The sequence below is a fragment of the Stegodyphus dumicola genome, chromosome X1 (assembly GCF_044657685.1).
Source record: "Stegodyphus dumicola isolate Sdum_Otavi_A_Nest chromosome X1, ASM4465768v1".
Classification (NCBI taxonomy): Eukaryota; Metazoa; Arthropoda; class Arachnida; order Araneae; family Eresidae; genus Stegodyphus; species Stegodyphus dumicola.
This window is the reverse complement of record NC_140780.1, coordinates 47,326,581-47,346,628: the sequence shown is the minus strand read 5'-3', so window position 1 is coordinate 47,346,628 and position 20,048 is coordinate 47,326,581. Positions and strand designations below refer to the sequence as shown.

Below are 20,048 nucleotides of genomic sequence, written 5' to 3'. Positions count from 1 at the left end.
CAAGTATTTAACAAACTAATTTTGTAAAGTACTTGTTAAAGTTATTCTTATTGTATCCTTTGTAACTAATTATTGATTAGATTTTGTGCTAGATTAGCATTCTAGATAAAATATAATAGTATAAAACATCAAAGTAATTGGCATAAAAAGACCTGCTTCCTTTACTCACACTTTTGAAAAATTAAATAACTATTTTAGGTACTCTGAATAAAGCTATTTTGTCAAAATTAAGGTAACAATCTTATATACATTTATTTAATTGTAATATAGATATAAGTATAAATTACAAAATTATTTAAAAAATATCTATTATATTGAATCGGAAGAGAATTATAACAATGTCAAATTTACAATTAGGCAAAAAATCAAACGTAGGTTAGCAGAAATGTTGCCATATATGTCATATATGTTTAAACCTATGTCAATGTAAAGTTGTTTTTTGAGTAAATTTAAATAGCTGCTATTATAGTTATCTTAGAAGCAGCATAAAAATTCTCTCAGTTAGCATGCAAATAAAGAAATGATTAGAAATAAACGTGCATTAAATAAAAAAACCTGCAAATAAAAATAAAAAAAACCACGGAACTTTATGTTAAAAGAGTAGCACATTTTATCTATTATTTTAAAATTGAGTAAGCATTATTAAATTTTTTAATGGTTCAGTCTAAAATTCATAAAGCAGTAACATTACCTCTTCCAAATTATAGCTATCTTTCACACACAGCTCATTTTAAACGCTGGTTCAAAAACGCTAATTTCCAAGCTGTGAATTATATTGGCGCGCTCAGCGTCATCATTTCTACGTCATCACTTCTCACTTTCTGCTTCAGGGGGAAAAGCTCTATGAACTAGCCCTTCTCTTCTAAGTCCTGGGTGCGAATAGTCTCATAGGCTATTCGGACTAAGGAGGTTAGAATAGGATTCGGATCAAGGAGGTCTCTTCCAACCTCCTTGATTCGGACCGTCGGTGCGATTAGTATTATTTTTAGCCGTGTTTTATAGTTTCTGAAAGTTATTCAGAATTTATAATATTTTCCGGTTTTATTGCACATACGAGGCCTGTCTGGAAAGTTTCTGACCTAACAAAGAAAAAATATATTTTTTCTCCAAAATTACCTTTTTTTTCAACATAGTCTTCTTGTAAGTCTGTACATTTCTTCCAGCGATGCTCCAATCCCTTTAACCCGCCCAAATAATATGTGTAATCTTTCTCTGCGAAGTAGTTATTAACAAAGTTCATAATCTCCTAATTTGACGAAAATCTTTGTCCTCCAAGTGCTTTAGCTTAGGGAACAAAAAAAAAAAGTCACTTGATGCCAGGTCTGGCGAATAGGGTGGGTGGTCAAGTAGTTTAAATCGTAATTCATAGATTTTCGCCATTGCAAGCATTGAGGTGTGAGGTGGAGCATTGTCTTAGTGAAACACTTTTTTTTTTTCTTTTGTAAATGTGGCCGTTTGCCTGCAATTTCTGCCTTCATCTTATGAAGTAACGTTGCATAGTATACTCCGGTAATAGTTTTTTTTTCCTCTTCAAGTTAACCTATTAAGACAAAACCATGGCTGTCCCAGAAAATTGTTGCTATGTCTTTCCCAGCAGAAGGAGCAGTTTTTGCCTTTTTTGGAGCCGAATCTCCCTTTGCACTCCAATGTTTTGGCTTCTAAACTGTAATGATGAATCCAGGTTTCATCTACAGTGATTACTAGTCGAGAAAACTCCGATTAATTGAACCTGAACTGCGCCAACAGAACGGTGCAAATGTTCATTCGGACATTTAGTACAAAGCGAGCAAACGCAGCACCCAACGTGCAGTCAGCTTACCGATATCTAAATCTTGGTTCAATATGTGGCAAACACGTTCTTTAGACATGCTCATAGCCTATCTCTCTAACCTTGATTGGAGGGTCGTCCAGCACCATTTATTGGATTTTAACGATGTTTTCGTAAGTAGTTATTGTTTTTGGCCGTCCTGAACGTTCATCATCACCAAAGCTGGTATAAATTTAGCTGCCCCATATTTCACAGCAGTAAATGGTGGTGCAGAGTTCCCGTACACAGAGCTTAAATTGCGATTTTAAAATTTGAATTTTTGAGATAAATCATAACTTTAATTGAAGCGCACTGCAGACCTAAATAAAAGGGCTCTAGCACTTCCTTTATGTAAGTGAACTACAATTTCAAAAGTCAAATTTTATTTTAACAATAGATGAGGGTTCGTACGGTCATTAAGAGTCCTTAAAAGTCCTTATGTTTTATGGAATCGATTTGTTTTCCTTAAAAGTCCTTAATTTCGACAAATTCGGCAGGAGGTCCTTAATTTTAATTATCTGAAATTTCTATCCGTTTTTACGACTTCCATTTTGAATATGAATTAGCATTTTGGACAAATATTTTTGGCGATTCATTGATAAATTATGGTTATCTTTTGAATGGTTGAATAGGTTTGTAAGGATTATGTTAATTTTATTAACAGTTAAATTTTTAAGTTAGAGTTGCTTTCCTGTCAAATTATTAACTTACTACTTCCGGCCAGAATGTAGTTTTGGAATCTTGCTGAATATTTAATGAGGAGGAGCGGTATTTAAACCACGAAGTTACTTACTGAGTCAGAGAGAATCAGAGTTTCTGATTTACGCGCGTCTGCCTTTTTGGCCACTCTCTCTCTCAAAGCTGTTATTACGCTCGGCCGTACTCAGGCCCTTGCTAAGCTTCGTAGTCAAATAAGTTAAGGGGCCAACTCGATTTGAACCTTGATAGCTTCGGCTATACTTCTTTTAGTTAATCTTAGTTTTAGTTTAATTCTTAGTCTTTTAAGTTCAAGTCCAAGTGCGGGCTTTGCTTGTACACTCCCAGGCGGAGTTTTGTTAAATCTTATTGGAATAATAAAGGGTTAGTTACCCTTCTATCTTGTTGTTTCTTGTCACCGAACTCAAGCGATTATTTGCTTATCAGTTCTTAGATTCTTCACTTCCAACATTAACTTAGAATTCCAAAGTGAGGAACTCTACAGGTTCATGAATTATAATTTCTCTTCCTCTTTCTAATATAAACGGTAAAACACTCAAGTTTCTGAGCAAGAAGTTGTTCTTGTCTTGTCCATGTTACATAGAACAATGGCTACCAGAGCGTACTCCGAAGAAAGGTTGGACTTCTATTTTCCATTTCAGACTTTGACCCACCCCTTTCCCCTTCTAGCAGTCCACACGAGCGATTTTTCGGCTCGCCGTATATTTAGAGTGCTGCCATGCCACACCAACACTATGCATTTAATGATGAATGTCTTCTTAATACATGTCTTCTCCGGAATTCGAACCCGGGCCCTTTGGTACCGTAGTAGGCTCCCCTAACCACTATACCGTCTGAGCGATTGAGCAAGAAGTGAAGCAAGCATTTCGAAATTATTTCATTTTTTTATAATGAAGAGCTCTTAAACAACTTTTCGCTTTTGGAAATGTAAATTCTTTATTAAAAGTTTTCAAATTTGGCGACAGAAAATTTTTAATTCGGAAATCTGGGAATTTTTCGACGATATTTTTTAAAACGTTGTAAAATTGATCAAGCTTATTAAAATAATGCTAATATATTGAAATTGTATTCAAGAAATAAAATTAAAATGAAAAAAATGTCATTTTTCCTTATCATATTATAAAGTGACACTACTTTCCATTTTGGCGACTTATTATACAATATTTTGAATCTGAAACATAAACAAGGTAATAAATGCTTAAATTGCGTTTTAACACAATTTATGAAGCAATTTATAGCAAAAGCAAAATAATTATTTGATTAATTAAAAATAACTTTGTTTAAATTTTTCATGGTAAGAATTTTCCCCATGCAATTGTCTCAATATGCATCAGTTTTCTTTATAAAATTAATTTGACACTTCCCCCCCCTCTGATATTTTTCAACATATTTCTGGCTTTATGCTATTACCGAATTGGTAGGGGTAATTTTGCTTTAGGATTTTAGACATTGCAACTGAAAAGGTTCAGAAGGATTTGAAGGCAAGATTTAAAGATCCACGAATCTAGAAGATTCCAGAAAAATGTCTTCATGGTATTAACACGTAATGAATTTATTTCATAGTAAGTTTGTGATGAACTTTTAGTTTTTGAGGAATTTTCAGAAGAACGAGAACATAATATTTGAGTGTTTTACTTCTGATATTAGAAATCTTTTTCGCAACAGGTTATTCTTCCCTTTGTTTTCTCTGCTTTACACTAGACACAAGCATGGAAAATATCAAAAATGCTTCTAAACATATCACATGGTCAAGCATTATAGAAAGGACTTTCTTTATTAATAAAGAAATTGAAAACTGACAATTTAAAAGATTCATCTAATATGTTTTAATGCATTATCATGCACAGGGCTGGCACTAGGCATTTTCCCACCTGATTGCACTCTCTGTGGATCCTAAATTCTGCTGCCTAGTGGCTTCCTAAATTCTAAAAGTTTGCCATTTCTAGATTTTGTTGCTCGGTGTGTCACTAAGTTTTAAAAATTCTGTTACACCCGCTCTGTAACCGGCCCTTTCCATATATCATTTCATACTTATTCTGAGTGTTCATATTACTAAAGAAATAAAATTAGCACCTTTTCTAAATGCATTTTTAAATGCACACATTCTAAATGAATTTAGATTTTTTAGAATAACAGAAATCTTTAAATCTAAAAATTCTAAAATAAAAAGGAAACGTACCGAATACGTAAAGCGCAAGAAAATTATTCGTCTAAGGTATGTACAGTTATTATTATGTAAATTAAGTAGTTGGTAATGATTTCAACCTTTGCTATAATTTTCACTTTCCATTTCCTCACCAGAATGAAAATCACTTAGTTAGTTTTTAAACTAAGGTTGTTGGGGTTCTAAGACAGAATTTGTTTCTGGCCTCCGCCTGCTCGCTGCATTAGTTCCTACCAGCCCTGGTAATTTGCAATTATTCTTATTTGCGTTATCGGTGCCAATATTTGAATTTGCTATGCAATAACTACGTCACGACGAGTTACGAGTTTGTTACGAAGTGTTACTGAGCCAGCTTAGATTAAAATTAAACTGTATAGTCTTTGACTACTAGTCCACATTTTTAGTTTGAATTTGATTGTTCCTGTTTAATTGGATCACAGAAGTTTTAGTTGATTTTGCTAGAGTAAGAACATGCTTTTATGTTCTAAGGTCTTTTTAAATACGAGGTTTATTTAAACCTTTATCTGACTTTATAAGTTACTTTCAGACAAAGCGATAATTTGCTTCACTGTTAGTGGTTTTGGACTATTTTTTAACTTTTATCAGATCAAGTAAAACCTCATAGATACACATTCGAGAGATTGACAAGTTAGAAGATAAAACATGCAGAAACTAGTGGGAATATTGGTTTGCATATTGAAATAAATTTTTAATTGTTAGAAAAGGTGCTTAAAGGCAAGGAAATCGGTATAAATTAGCCAGAATGTATGGAAAGGCTTCAAATTAAAAAGATGCACAAATATTTTGTTGAGTATTAAATGTTTTGTAGCTTTTAATGTGCAATTATCTTAATATCTTTTAAGAATCAAGGTTATAAATTGCATGTATTTTAAACTGTGACATGTTCATACATTGTGATTTTAGTAGTGCTTTTTTAACAAATATTTTTAAAAAATACATTTAATAGTAGTCATGCAAATCTATAACGAATAAGGGTATCTAACTAGCTAATTTAATTATTTGTAACTAACTGGTCACCCTTAAAAGTTATCTCTGCGTATTAAAGTGAGTTATTGTCTTTCACTAATTTTTACCATCGTCACAAGATACTGCACATGAATGTAAAAATTAATATAAAACTTAATTCTTTTCATCTAGTGAGACTTAAACCAACGTATCACCTTTGGTGCTTTAGTGGCTCATTGGAATCTTAAAATATAAGTAGTATCCCCCCCCCCCACTATAAGAGGCGGAAGTGACGCCAGAGAAAAAGGGGCGTGGCCTCCGCCATTTTGGATCACGTGAATGACGTCCGCCATTTTGAATCGCGTGACCGTCGTCCGCCATTTTCCCCACGTGGTGTCCCTTTGGAATGACTCATCCTTTTCCCGCCATGCTTTCCGTCCTGAATCGCCGGGGTATTCAGTAATTTTATTCTGTAATGATTTATGAATAATTTCATTAACCCCTTCACGCCGGGTAACGCAAACGCGCGCTTATCGCGGAGGCCGGCAGTGTCTTACGGCAGTGTCTGTCAAGGGCCGGGGGCTTTTTTGCTATTAAGCCAAAATCCATGAAATTTACGAAGTATCAACGCATTGTTTAATAATGCTCTATAGAGTATTTAAACGGCTTATGCTTTATAAATATTTTTATATATATACTTTAATTACCTTATTTCTTGTTTAAATGCATATTTTACACATTTTATTTTCATTACTCACCATTTTATGACTTTTAACATTATACATCTGAAAACTAAATATATTACTTAAAATTCTCTTTTCGTATGAAAAATTTGAAACCAGGGATCTACATTCCTTGCACTCGTAATAACTCATTTGCCGTTTTGGAGGACTTTTCCGGGAATGTGAACAAACGAAGCATCGTCGTCTCATTTTCTTATCAGTCTCTTCTGAATAAAGCTTTGGAAAATGTGATAGTGATACTATGTAACGTAGTATCCTAGTGATACTACATTACATAGTATGACTATCACTACTATCAGAATCAATATCTGAAATATTTTGCATCATTTCTGCTATTTCATGCTCTGGTGAACATTTTCGACGCTTCGACATTGCAACGGTAAAAACAGAAAGAATTCACGTCTAACAAGATCTAATCATTTTCTAAATACCTGAACTGCAAACCGAAATACCCAACGCTTTAGCAAAAATAAAACTTCTCTACTTACAATAAACAACTACCACGTGCGAATTTAAAGAGACGGCATAAAGCACGCCATTCGGAAAGATTTATTTCCCCTTTTGTTTATATAATCACAAACACGTGTATGTGAGTCATGCTTCTCTCATTTCGAGTAGAAGGTCTAATGTATATGTATCTGAAACCATATGGACATACAGTGCATCTTGTGGCAGAAATTATAGTTTTTAAAACGTTCCAGGACACTGGCACAAATACGTGACAGTCGGCGCGAAGGGATTAATTATTATTTAACTTAACTAATTAAATTCTGAATCACGTGGTCCTTGGAGAACATTAGCCATTTTTTTTTTGGTCTTGTACGGTGATTCATGCTGCCTTTCACGGTGAACACGCAGTTTCAAAAAGTACCTGGATGTCGAAATCTCCAGCTACGCGCTTTACCACTGAGCCACGTTCTTACTGCACTGAGATAACTAAAAATTCGTACTTATAAAAAAAACGCAAAGCGTTCAACGAATTTTTCTTTTCTTTTTTTTTTTTTTTTTACCGATAGAAAATTTTCTTTTAAACGACGAATGGGGCAGAAGATATATTTCTTTTTAATTTTTTCGAACATTGATGACCTTCTTTCGGAAAAAATAAAAGACTAATTGTGCTTAATTTTTTTTTTCATTTATCGAATGTTTTTTTTTTCTAAATGGGCGATTTCATTTTCTAATGGGAAGAATTTTTTCAAAATCATTTTATGATTTGCAGCGAATGAGATGAATTATGATTTTGAAACTGTATTGATTTTTCTTAAATATATGTTGCTGCTGGCTCCATCTAGAGTCCATAACATCTACTAAAGTTAACTGGATGATTAAATTTCTGTGGACCAATCAGAAAGCAGAAAAATGATGTCAGAATTTTCAGACAAAGTAAAAAGTTCGAAGCCGATTCTCAACTACTGGATTACCTCCGAAATTCATTACTTGCTAAATTTTGGAAGTTGTTACCACGCGTTGCTTATTTAGTTTTGTGTTTGCTTTGTTGTACTGTTGTGCATAATGAAACGTCGAGCTGCAAATTCATGTTTATCATCGAAGAAGTTTTGCTGTGCTTCATATGACGAAACTTTGCTGAAGCTTGATTCTTTGTCAAAGAATATGTTTCACCTCGGAAGGGATATTTTTGTGACTGTTTTTTAGGTTTGACTCGTGTTCACGTTCGGAAATATGTGACTGATGACAACGATTTGCTACATCCTATCAAAGATGGAGTTTCGCTTTCTCCTCTAGTATATAAAGAATTGTGCGATCATACCAATACATTTGGTTCCTTTGAAGGTTTCGATAGTGTTTTTATTGTGAAGAGAGATGTGTGTGTTTCAAAACAAAATGTCAACGATGAAATAATTATATCACTGCAAAGATTGTTCCAAAGAAAAGATTTACGATTTGAATTCGTACCGGAACGTGTTCTGTTGAGGAAAGAACATTTACGCAAACTGGACTCCATATATAGTGAAATATGGGGTGTCGCGAAGGAAACACGCCCCCCCCCCTTATTTCTAAAACTCTTAACTATTTTGTGAAAAAGCAGGTGGTTGGTGATACGCATTTTAAATTGAATGAATATGCTGGTGATCCAGACCGTCCAAATGGATTTCATGAGCTGCAGGACTCTTTGTGTAAGTGTATTGAAAAAGTTATTTTGGTACTATTCGGTTTTGAGGGCCGTAAAAAATTGCAGCGAATATGTATGCGCAAAAGCGCCAAATCTAGAAAACGCGCCTATTTAACAGCGCGCCAAATCTAGCGTACGCGTTGATTTCTGATTGCGTAAGTTTATATAGTTCTATATTTCTTAAGACGCCATTGACACACTAGATTAATTTTTAAATCCTTTTTTGATTTTAAATCCTTTTTTGATATCCTATGGATTTAACAATTTGGGAATTGCCCATGACGAAAATTCGGCAATAGAATTTTGGGTAAAGTGTAGAATCACCCACTGCTTAACGCGTTTTTAAGAATTGCACATACTCGGTATCCATGTGCACATCGACCTATTTTCACTTAAAAAAAAAAAAAAAAATCCTAGAATTGCACAAAAATGGCATTGCGCCCACCCTTGACTTTATCTATGTACACATCGACCTATTTTCACTTAAAAAGTAAAAGAAAATTGACAAAAATTCAATTGTTTTTACCCTTGTAAAAAGCGGTAAACAAATACGTGAGCGAATCTACCCTTTACCGAGAATATTTTCAAAAAAAAAAAAAAAAAAAAAAAAAAAAAAAAAAAAGGCATCATTCATTATAGAAAATTACGTTTGAACAACCAACGAGATGAAAATATGCTTTAGCAATAAGTCGGTAGCGAAATAGCGATGCAGGCATCCATTCAGTTATGTTTAGCAATTTTTATATAAATTATAATAATAATCTGAAATAGTTATTCACTCTTATGCTTCCTTTAAGTCATGTTTAGCCTTTTTCATATAAATAATAATAATAAAATAGTATTATATGAAATTAACCTTTCATCTAAATTAAAACATCAATCTTAGATAGATATTTACTATTATACTTCCTTTCTTGCCGCAATTTTTTTTGGCAGCATTGGCATCAACAATAGTTTGACGATTTTTTACGGCCCTCGAAACCGAATAGTACCGTTATTTCTAAAAAAAATTCAGAACTTTTTGTGTGTTTTGGTTGCAAACAAGGGTTAAATAATCAGCTCGGACAGGAATGCTTATCAACAAGCCGTGCTGAAAAATGTGAAACTTATTTTGACCAGGCTTTGTTTACAGTTAATTGGCCTGAGATAGCAAAAGACTTCATTCGTCAAAATGAATGTAATATAAATTTTAGTAAACTAATTGTTACTGATGACTTTTTTGATGTTATTAATGTAAATGCTGTACTGAATATTATTCAAAATTTTTATGTATGTGAAGAAACTAATTTGTTTAAAGATTTACTGAATAGTTCTTTTTGAAAAATAAAATAAAATATTAGTTTTTATTCACTTTTTTTTTTTTTTTTTTTGCTTTCTTTTTGTTTCAAAAAATTGTGTACTCTTTGAGTGACTCGGCATGAATTTTAATTTTCTAACTGTATATTTTTACTAATAGATATTAATTAATATTTTGAAAGAGTATTGCAAAAAAAAATATTTTATAAGTAGGAGGCACTATATAAATGAATATCAGTGTGGTGTCAGTCGATCATAACATAGTTGCTATAATGAACGCAGCTCTTATTCAGACGTATCGAGATCCTCAAGTCCCCGGGAGTTTCGGTGGTGTTACTGCTTTGCATCGTGCTTTAAAAGGTTGCATGAAAACAAAAGACATCCAGAAATGGTTGCAAACCAAAGATTCTTATACTTTGAGCAAGCCTTTAAGGCACGCATTTCTCAGGAACAGAGTAATCGTAGGATGTTTAAATAAGCAATTTCAGTCTGGCATCTTTTAATAATGGGTACAAATATTTACTGACATGTATAGATATTCTTTCCAAATACGCCTGGGCTATCCCTCTCAAAGATAAAACAGCCATGTCCATCAAATCTGCTTTCGAAAGGATATTTTCGGAACGTACACCCGAATCTTTACAGACAGATGCAGGGAAAGAATTTACCAATAAGCAAGTTCAAGATTTTTTTAAAAAGAAAAACGTTCACTTTTTCAAGACACACAACGCTACCAAAGCTTCTGTCGTGGAACGGTTTAATAGGACACTTAAAACTAAAATGTGGAAATACTTTACCGAAATGAATACACGAAAGTATATTGATGTTATAGATAAACTGATATACAGTTATAACAACACGTGCCATCGAAGTATTAAAACAGAACCCGCATCTGTTACGTTACGAAATCAAGAAAAAATTTGGAGAACGTTGTACGATCAGCAATCAACACAAAAGCCTGTTACTTCAGATTTAAAAATTGGAGACACGGTACGCATCAGCCGAGAAAAAATGCTCTTCGAAAAAGGATACGAACAAAACTGGACAAGTGAAAAATTTTTACAATACATAAAATAATTAACCGAAATCCTATCGTCTACAAATTAAAAGATTTAGTGGGAGATCATTGGCACATGGGTGACCGAAGAAGTCAAATTAGCAGTGAAAAAAGGTTACTCTATAACAAAAGTAAGTATTTTGAGTTATTATTAGTATTATTGAATGTGTTATACTAAATGTCACACCATGTATTTGTATTGAATATTATTATATTCATATTCCCACTATCTTTTTTTCAGATTTATGAAGTGTACCATTTTTCTCAATTTACGGATGCTTTATTTCAATCATATATCAACTTGTTTTTAAAAATAAAACAAGAAAGCAGCGGATGGCCGGCCGATTGTGTAAGCTTGAACGAACGAAAGCGCTACCTTGAAGCCTATTTTGTGCGAGAGGGTGTACAGCTTGATGAATCTAATATTAAGAAGAATCCTGGAAGACGGCAAGTAGCCAAATTGGCTTTAAACAGCTTCTGGGGACGGTAAATAATTATTATGTTTTTAATAGAAAAAGTTGTCTCACATCTTTATATCATTTTATTATTTCTTAAAAAACAAATACTCATTCTTTTCATATTTTTTTTTTTCCTTTAAAGATGGGGAATGAACCTAAACAAGATACGTTTGACTTAATGTTCATACTTTACCTGATTTCAATAAAATATTAGTAGATCCAACAAAAAATGTAAGTTTTGTAATTTTATTTTCTAATGTAAATTAAGATGTATATTTTTAAATGATTAATCTTGCATCCTGCTGCATCTTTTCCTCCAAATCAAAGACTTATATTTTCCGACTCCTGAAGTAGCTGCTGTGCAGTGGGACTATAAACATTATTTTGTTCCACAGGACACATCTACAAACCTATTCTTGGCAGCTTTTACTACTGCTTGGGCAAGATTAAAGCTTTATAGTGAAATGGAGAAGTTGGGCCGTGCTGTGTTGTATCATGACACGGATTCAATTATATACGCAAGCGATTCTACCAACGATCCGCCTCTTGGTAATTTTTTGGGGGAGTTTACAGATGAACTCAATGAAGATACCATTACTACATTTGTCTCTGATGAACTTCATTTTATTTTTATTTTTTATTAGGTTGATCTTTTATTTTTTTCTTGTAGTTTCTGTAGCATAATTTTTTCCCCATTCAGGAGGACCTAAAAATTACGCTTATGTAACAGCACGAGGAAAGACTTGCTGTAAAGTTCGAGGTTTCTCCCTCAACTTCAAAAATCAACAGATTGTAAATTTTTCGGAGATTAAGAATTTAGTGTGCTCGATGGATTGAAAAACAACAATTGCCATGTACGATGAACATAAAATCACGAGAGATGCCAAAAGGAGGAAAGTTTTAACTAAGGCAGAAACAAAATTGTACAAGATTGTTTACAACAAAATGGTGCTAAAAGAAGATTTATCTACTGTTCCCTACGGATTTTAAATGGTATGGATCTAATTTTTTTTATTGCATGGTTATTATTGGATTCATATTTTTAAAAAATTAAAATTTTTTTGTCGTGAATTTTTAAAATGTACGATCTACAATTTTTTAAATTTTAATTAGCCTTTTCCTTAACAAAATGAGCATATAAAACTTCACACATTTTTGAAAATCATCAGTATGCAGAATGGAGTTACCCCTGTTGAAGCACCCTTCCACATCTCTCATCAGCGGCCCAACAGGATCAGGAAAGACCTATTTTGTGAAACGAGTCATCGAAGAAGGTATGCTTTCACTTATGCCTCAGCGTATAATTTATTGCTATGGAGCATATCAGCCTATTTTTAGTAAAATGAAAAATGTGCATTTTGAAGAAGGTTTGCCATCAAACCTCAATTCCCTGCAAAATGCACTCATTATCATCGACGATTTAATGTCTGAATTAGCGAGCGATACTCGTTTAAGCAAACTTTTTACGAAAGGAAGCCATCACCGAAATCTTTCTGTAATATTTATTGTTCAAAATTTATTTCAGCAGGGTAAAGAAATGCGAACAATTCATTTAAATTGTCATTACATGGTGTTGTATAAAAATCCTAGAGATAAAAGTCAAATCGTGCATTTGGCAAGGCAGATGTTCCCCGGAAAAACACAGGCTTTTCAAGAAGTCTTCCAAGAGGCAACTTCAAACCCTTACAGTTATTTATTAATAGATTTAAGACCTGAAACCCAGGAAAGGTTGAGGTAACGTACAGGCATTTTCCCTTCAGATAAGCATTTTGTTTATGAACTCCGTTAGTTGTTAGTGCAAATAAGTTTTTTTTTTTTTTTCTCCTTTAGTCATCGAGTTTGAAGTTTTTTTCAATTGAAAGCTCTCATTTACATTGTAAAAAGAATACATTTGTAAGATCGAAACTTTCTTTTTTAGAAAATTAGGTTACTTAAAAAACTTTTGCCCTAAAATAAAATATTTGCACAAAAGCGACTGCTCATGCGACCTTTATAAAAGAGAAGGCGTTGTAAAACTACTAATCTTTTGCGGTCCAGATGTCGAGCCTGGAACATCTTAGACTCCTAGGAAACGTAAAGTTAAAAAAACTCTTCTAAGAAAATGCCCTAATAGTGTTATTAAAAGTGTATGTGAATGTGCTTTAAATGTATTACAGGGTAACGTTCCTTTGTCTAAAAGACAGAAACGGAAACTTGCTGTCTATAAACGGACTTTGCGAAAGTTAGGCGATAAAAAGGTACCATTATTTAAAAAAAGGAGACTTTTGATACAAAAAGGCGATGGTTTTCTTTCGTTGCTCATTCCTGCAGCAGTTTCTGTACTGAGCACTTTAGTTAATGGAGTTCGCTCGTAAATTTGTCCTTGTACCCTCGGATCGAGAATTAGAATTTGCTGAAAACCATCTATCAGATTTAGATCAGCAAATGAGTACCATTTTAAAAGAGAAATTTTCCGAAGATGAAAAGGCCAAGAAATACCTTCAAATACTTCAAAAGTATGTAACGTTTCCCCAAATGAAATCAGAAAGCGTCCAGAATACTAAAGAAGAAGAGAAAAAGATTACTTTGGACGAAGAAATTGTGAATTCCGCTCCAGAAATTCAAGAGTCTTGCCAAAAGAATTATATACTTTTTAAAACTTCACAATGATATTATCACATAGACTCCATCTAAAGAATTAATCATCAACCAACTTACAATTAATAAATCTAATATTCAAGACTTAGTGAATTATTTGTTAAGAAATCAACAAACCAAACCGATAGGTTATGCAGAGTTTAAAAATTTTTTAGCTGTTGTAGATTTTCCCAAGGAATTTGTAAAACACAAATATCTGTTTACAATGTATGCTAAACCTAAACATGTTAAAAAGAAAAGAAAAATGTATTCAACTTCTTGGATAAAATATTAAATAAAAGAAAGGATATCAATTAAATTTGGTGTATTTTTATTTGTGTGAAAGATATTTTTCAATTTCAGGTAGAGAAAAAAAATGATCCGGATTTTTTTAAAGGTAAGTTATCCCCTACCCCTTAAAAATTTTGCGTATGTAACGAGTAAAATAAAATTCCAGTGGGAAAAAAGTTAATTTTGCAGTAATTTATAAGGAAAAATAATTCTTAAGTTTAAATGAAAAAAAATTAATTTATTCTGTAACTTAAAATGTATTATGGAAAGTGAAAAAAAAAACTTGTTTAAAAAAATCTGTAAATTATACTTAAACAAAGAACAAAAAATTCCAAGTAGATCAATGATATTTTATTTTTTTTAAATCATGTTTACACCGTATCTTTTCTTCACAAAATGAAATACATGAAAATCACTATTTCTTACAGAAAGATTCGATACAATTGTTTCCAAACATAATCCTTGAGATCGTTTCAGCAAATAATAAGTACAATATTGTCCACAAACATTTGATGTTATACTTTGAAGAGAAACCTGATTCCATGTCACACAGTTAAACTTGTTAGTAAATATTTCTATGTCATCACTGTAGGTCATAGGAGGAAGTCCATAAAAATCGAAAAATTCTAAAGTCTGTTTATCTTCAATGAAGAAAGCCAGCCAGTGAGTCCCTTCCTCGTTGTGTTTATCAGTGTTGACTACAATAGCTGCTGGAAAACGATGAATATCTGGGATTTTATCCGAAGGGAAAACTCCACTGTAGTACATTTATCGCGAGAGAGTATCCTATGAATTTCTGAAGAATTCATTAGTTGCCAAAATCATAGATGATATTTCTAGATTTATTGATTTCTATTAAATTTTCAAATTCTGCATAGACTATTAACGATGTTGTTATTGGCAGAAGGAAACCAAATTTTACCTCCAGACTCAAATTACTATGACGCACTAAATTCAAATGAGACCCATCACATAAATCAGGTGATAGATCGAAAAGAAATAAATAATATCTTTTGGATATTCTGATCTCGAAAGATACAATCCCCGGTTTTCAGCATTGGTAAATAAATTCTGATAGGTACGAATGAAGGTTTTATTCATAAAATCAGGTTGAAGAGGATTATGAGGCATAGGTTGCCCATCTACGTAAGTGCCAATAAAATTGATATGATTGTGCTTAAATTCAAAGGGAGACTTTTTATAGTTTTCATTGAAAGCATCGTTATCAACGCAAGCAATAATTAAGCGTTTAGGCATCTGACCAGTAAAAATACTATCTTGAAGAAAACTCATATTTCCTGATGGAATAGAATACACTTTGCAAAGCGCTCGGTTGATAGGATATTTTGCTGTCGCTTTTTCTAAACTTTTTGCATGTCCTAAAATTACACCTGGACTGACTCGCACTTTGCGTACAAATAGTGAGACATGTTCCAACGACACTTTAAAATTCTCTTCTCCCAATAAGCAAAATTCCGGTTTGCTGCGGATAAGTTTAATTTTCATGTCGACCATGTTCAAGTCTTTCTTGATAAAACATGTCTAGGTGTAGCCGTCCAATCATATCCACTGTAGCACTAAGTTTAAATATTTCTGCGCGTTTATTGAATCCCTCGTTAGGTTCCTTATCAGTGGTATCAAATACATTCATACGACCCGCAGTATCTTTAAAATATAATTCTGATGATAGTTGAGAAGTTTTCGTATCAAAACCACGATTAAGTAGTTTATCTATTATAGCTCTGTAAGGGTATGTGTTATTGCTAGAGGAAATAAGTCTTTCATTTAAGCTGATATCCACTTGAGAAAAGAGGGAATGCAAAAACAAATTCACGGGTCCTACCTTATCATCTTTTCCGAGAGAGGCGCCATTGCTTTTTAAAATTTTAACTTTGACATATAACTGAGTTTGAGATAAATCCAAATAGTCGTCACCACTACCCGCGACATTGAATTCTACAGGAATTCCATCTGTCACATTCGCAAGGGGATGAAATTCTATCCATTGTCCTCTTTCTATAACTGTTTGGGTTGGAGGAAATGTAAATAAACTAAGTTCAGATTTAGCGCATTCTGGCGAATCTTTTAAGAGGAATGCCATTATGAGTTGAAAATATCACGTCGTTGCACTTTCCTGGCTTTAGATGAAATGAAGCATTTGGGAGATTTGCGCTTCCTTTTAAACTTTCCGTGACCAATCATCTCATCTGCTTTCTTTGTTAATTTTTTCCCAGTTTCTTTAGATCTGGTTTTGAGGGATGTTTTTAAGTTTTCCCCCGATAACACTTCGTTTGCAATTGGCGTTCCTGTACGTAGAGCTTCTTTTCCAACAGTTTTTGCCCCCTTAATTAAAAAAGGCATGGCCCTACGGAAAAGTTTCTCAAAAAAATCCATCTATTCCGTATCCTTTCTGTAAAACCATTTCCTGATAATACGGCAGACCTTTTCCAGTTTGTCCCACATAATAATCCTCAAAGACTTTTGTGCAACAAGCATATGGAATGAGAATTTTGATACAGCTTCTAGAACGTTTACGCTATAAATGAATATTTTTTCCCTTTGGTAAAGCTTTTTATAGAATCTGTCTCAAACGAAAGTGGAGCACTATGAAAACTTCACCTCTTTCAAATGGTACAAGACTCCCCGAATGAGACCTTATTTCGATTTCAATTGTTTGAAAATGTTGTCACTGGTAAATAACTGTCACTGGTAAATAAAAAGGTCGAGAATAATGTTTGTCAATTATCTCTCCGTCCTTCCCTTCCATTGTTACAATTTTCAAAAGGGGAGCTTATACATCTCCTACGATTTGTGGTTCAACTAAATCACAGTATATGTACATAACGGCGAAAAAAACGTTCGGATTCGCTACGGAAGGACTTTGGACATTTCCTTCGTAAACACCCTTTTCAAATCCTAAGAGCTCAGCTAATCCTTCCTGAAGAACCACTTTTGATTGTTCATCCGTCTTTATCGTCACTCTTTTCGTAATGTCATGATAAGAAAATTCAATTGTACTTTTTTGTGAAGCTAAAGTCATGGCTTTTAATATGTCCGGTATCGTTTCATAATAACCAGGCGGAAAACGCCTTCCTTCTAGTTCTCCATTGTGTACAGCAAAACCAAATAAATTGTTATCTTTTCCGACGTTAAACCAAGAATGTGGATAAATAATATTTAGGAGCGCAAGTTCCCAATCCCCATTGCTGAGATCAAAAGGAGATGGTAGTTGGGTAATAAATCGAGATATTTTATTATCTGGAACAAATTTTCTAGAGCTATCGCTTATGAGTATTACGTAGAAGGACATTTCCGTTCAAATGAAAAGTAAATACAATGCACACGTTTTTTTATATCACTTTTAAATTTGACACCCAAGTATTAAATTTTTCAGGGTAACCCTGAAATTTAACGAAGTATTCTGATTTCCCCCCATGTTTCCTTGTCTTGAGTACCTTTTCGACAGGATAGTATCCACAGTTCGCTATTTTTTGTAACTCTTGTTTGTAGAAGGTCCCTTTTATATCTTCTCCCACTAAATCTTTTAATTTGTAGACAATAGGATTTCGGTTAATTATTTTATGTATTGTAAAAATTTTTCACTTGTCCAGTTTTGTTCGTATCCTTTTTCGAAGAGCATTTTTTCTCGGCTGATGCGTACCGTGTCTCCAATTTTTAAATCTGAAGTAACAGGCTTTTGTGTTGATTGCTGATCGTACAACGTTCTCCAAATTTTTTCTTGATTTCGTAACGTAACAGATGCGGGTTCTGTTTTAATACTTCGATGGCACGTGTTGTTATAACTGTATATCAGTTTATCTATAACATCAATATACTTTCGTGTATTCATTTCGGTAAATTATTTCCACATTTTAGTTTTAAGTGTCCTATTAAACCGTTCCACGACAGAAGCTTTGGTAGCGTTGTGTGTCTTTAAAAAGTGAACGTTTTTCTTTTTAAAAAAATCTTGAACTTGCTTATTGGTAAATTCTTTCCCTGCATCTGTCTGTAAAGATTCGGGTGTACGTTCCGAAAATATCCTTTCGAAAGAAGATTTGATGGACATGGCTGTTTTATCTTTGAGAGGGATAGCCCAGGCGTATTTGGAAAGAATATCTATACATGTCAGTAAATATTTGTACCCATTATTAAAAGATGCCAAGGATTGCATATCCACTAAATCAGACTGAAATTGCTCATGTAAACATCCTACGATTACTTTGTTCCTGGGAAATGTGTGCCTTAAAGGCATGTGCAAAGAATAAGAATCTTTGGTTTGCAACCATTTCTGGATGTCTTTTGTTTTCACGCGACCTTTTAAAGCACGATACAAAGCAGTAACACCACCGAAACTCCCGGGGACTTGAGGATCTCGATACGTCTGAATAAGAGCTGCGTTCATTATAGCAACTATGTTATGATCGACTGACACCACACTGATATTCATTTATATAGTGCCTCCTACTTATAAAATATTTTTTTTGCAATACTCTTTCAAAATATTAATTAATATCTATTAGTAAAAATATACAGTTAGAAAATTAAAATTCATGCCGAGTCACTCAAAAAGTATACAATTTTTTTAATCAAAAAGAAAGCAAAAAAAGAGTGAATAAAAACTAATATTTTATTTTATTTTTCAAAAAGAACTATTCAGAAAATCTTTAAACAAATTAGTTTCTTCACATACAGAAAAATTTTGAATAATATTCAGTACATCATTTACATTAATAACATCAAAAAAGTCATCAGTAACAATTAGTTTACTAAAATTTATATTACATTCATTTTGACGAATGAAGTCATTTGCTATATCAGGCCAATTAACTGTAAACAAAGCCTGATCAAAATAAGTTTCACATTTTTCAGCACGGCTTGTTGATAAGCATTCATGTCCGAGCTGATTATTAAACCCTTGTTTGCAACCAAAACACACAAAAAGTTCTGAAATTTTTTTAGAAATAACTTTTTCAATACACTTACACAAAGAGTCCTGCAGCTCATGAAATCCATTTGGACGGTCTGGATCACCAGCATATTCATTTAATTCAAAATGCGTATCACCAACCACCTGCTTTTTCACAAAATAGTTAAGAGTTTTAGAAATAAAGGGGTGGGGGTGTTTCCTTCGCGACACCACATATTTCGCTATATATGGAGTCCAGTTTGCGTAAATGTTCTTTCCTCAACAGAACACGTTCCGGTCCGAATTCAAATCGTAAATCTTTTCTTTGGAACAATCTTTGCAGTGACATAATTATTTCATCGTTGACATTTTGTTTTGAAACACACACATCTTTCTTCACAATAGAAACACTATCGAAACCTTCAAAGGAACCAAATATATTGGTATGATCGCACAATTCTTTATATACTATAGGAGAAAGCGAAACTCCATCTTTGGTAGGATGTAGCAAATCGTTGTCATCAGTCACATATTTCCGAACGTGAACACGAGTCAAACCTAAAAAACAGGATACAGTCACAAAAATATCCCCTCCGAGGTGAAACATATTCTTTGACAAAGAATCAAGCTTCAGCAAAGTTTCGTCATATGAAGCACAGCAAAACTTCTTCGATGATAAACATGAATTTGCAGCTTGACGTTTCATTATGCACAACAGTACAACAAAGCAAACACAAAACTAAATAAGCACCGCGTGGTAACACCTTCCAAAATTTAGCAAGTAATGAATTTCTGAGGCAATAAAGCAGTTGAAACTCGGCTTCGAACTTTTTACTTTGTCTGAAAATTCTGATAGGCTAAGAAACCATGACATCATTTTTCTGCTTTTTGATTGG

The 20,048-nt window shown here is 33.3% G+C and overlaps 1 protein-coding gene across 10 annotated transcripts in view; it reads left to right on the top strand.

Annotated features, from left to right (window-relative positions):
• The window catches only part of LOC118179732 (sentrin-specific protease 6-like), a 178,162-nt gene extending 163,888 nt beyond the window's left edge, over positions 1-14,274 (top strand). For 9 of the 10 annotated variants that reach the window (XM_085807890.1, XM_085807897.1, XM_085807893.1 and 6 more), the window contains 2 exons: positions 11,123-11,367; positions 11,482-14,274. In XM_085807890.1, coding sequence (XP_085664016.1) covers positions 11,123-11,367; positions 11,482-11,518 — 282 coding nt within the window. In that variant the 3' untranslated portion in view covers positions 11,519-14,274. The remainder of the gene's footprint in view (positions 1-11,122; positions 11,368-11,481) is intronic. The other variant, XR_015038591.1, reaches the window with a different exon arrangement.
• Positions 14,275-20,048: the final 5,774 nt, after the last annotated feature.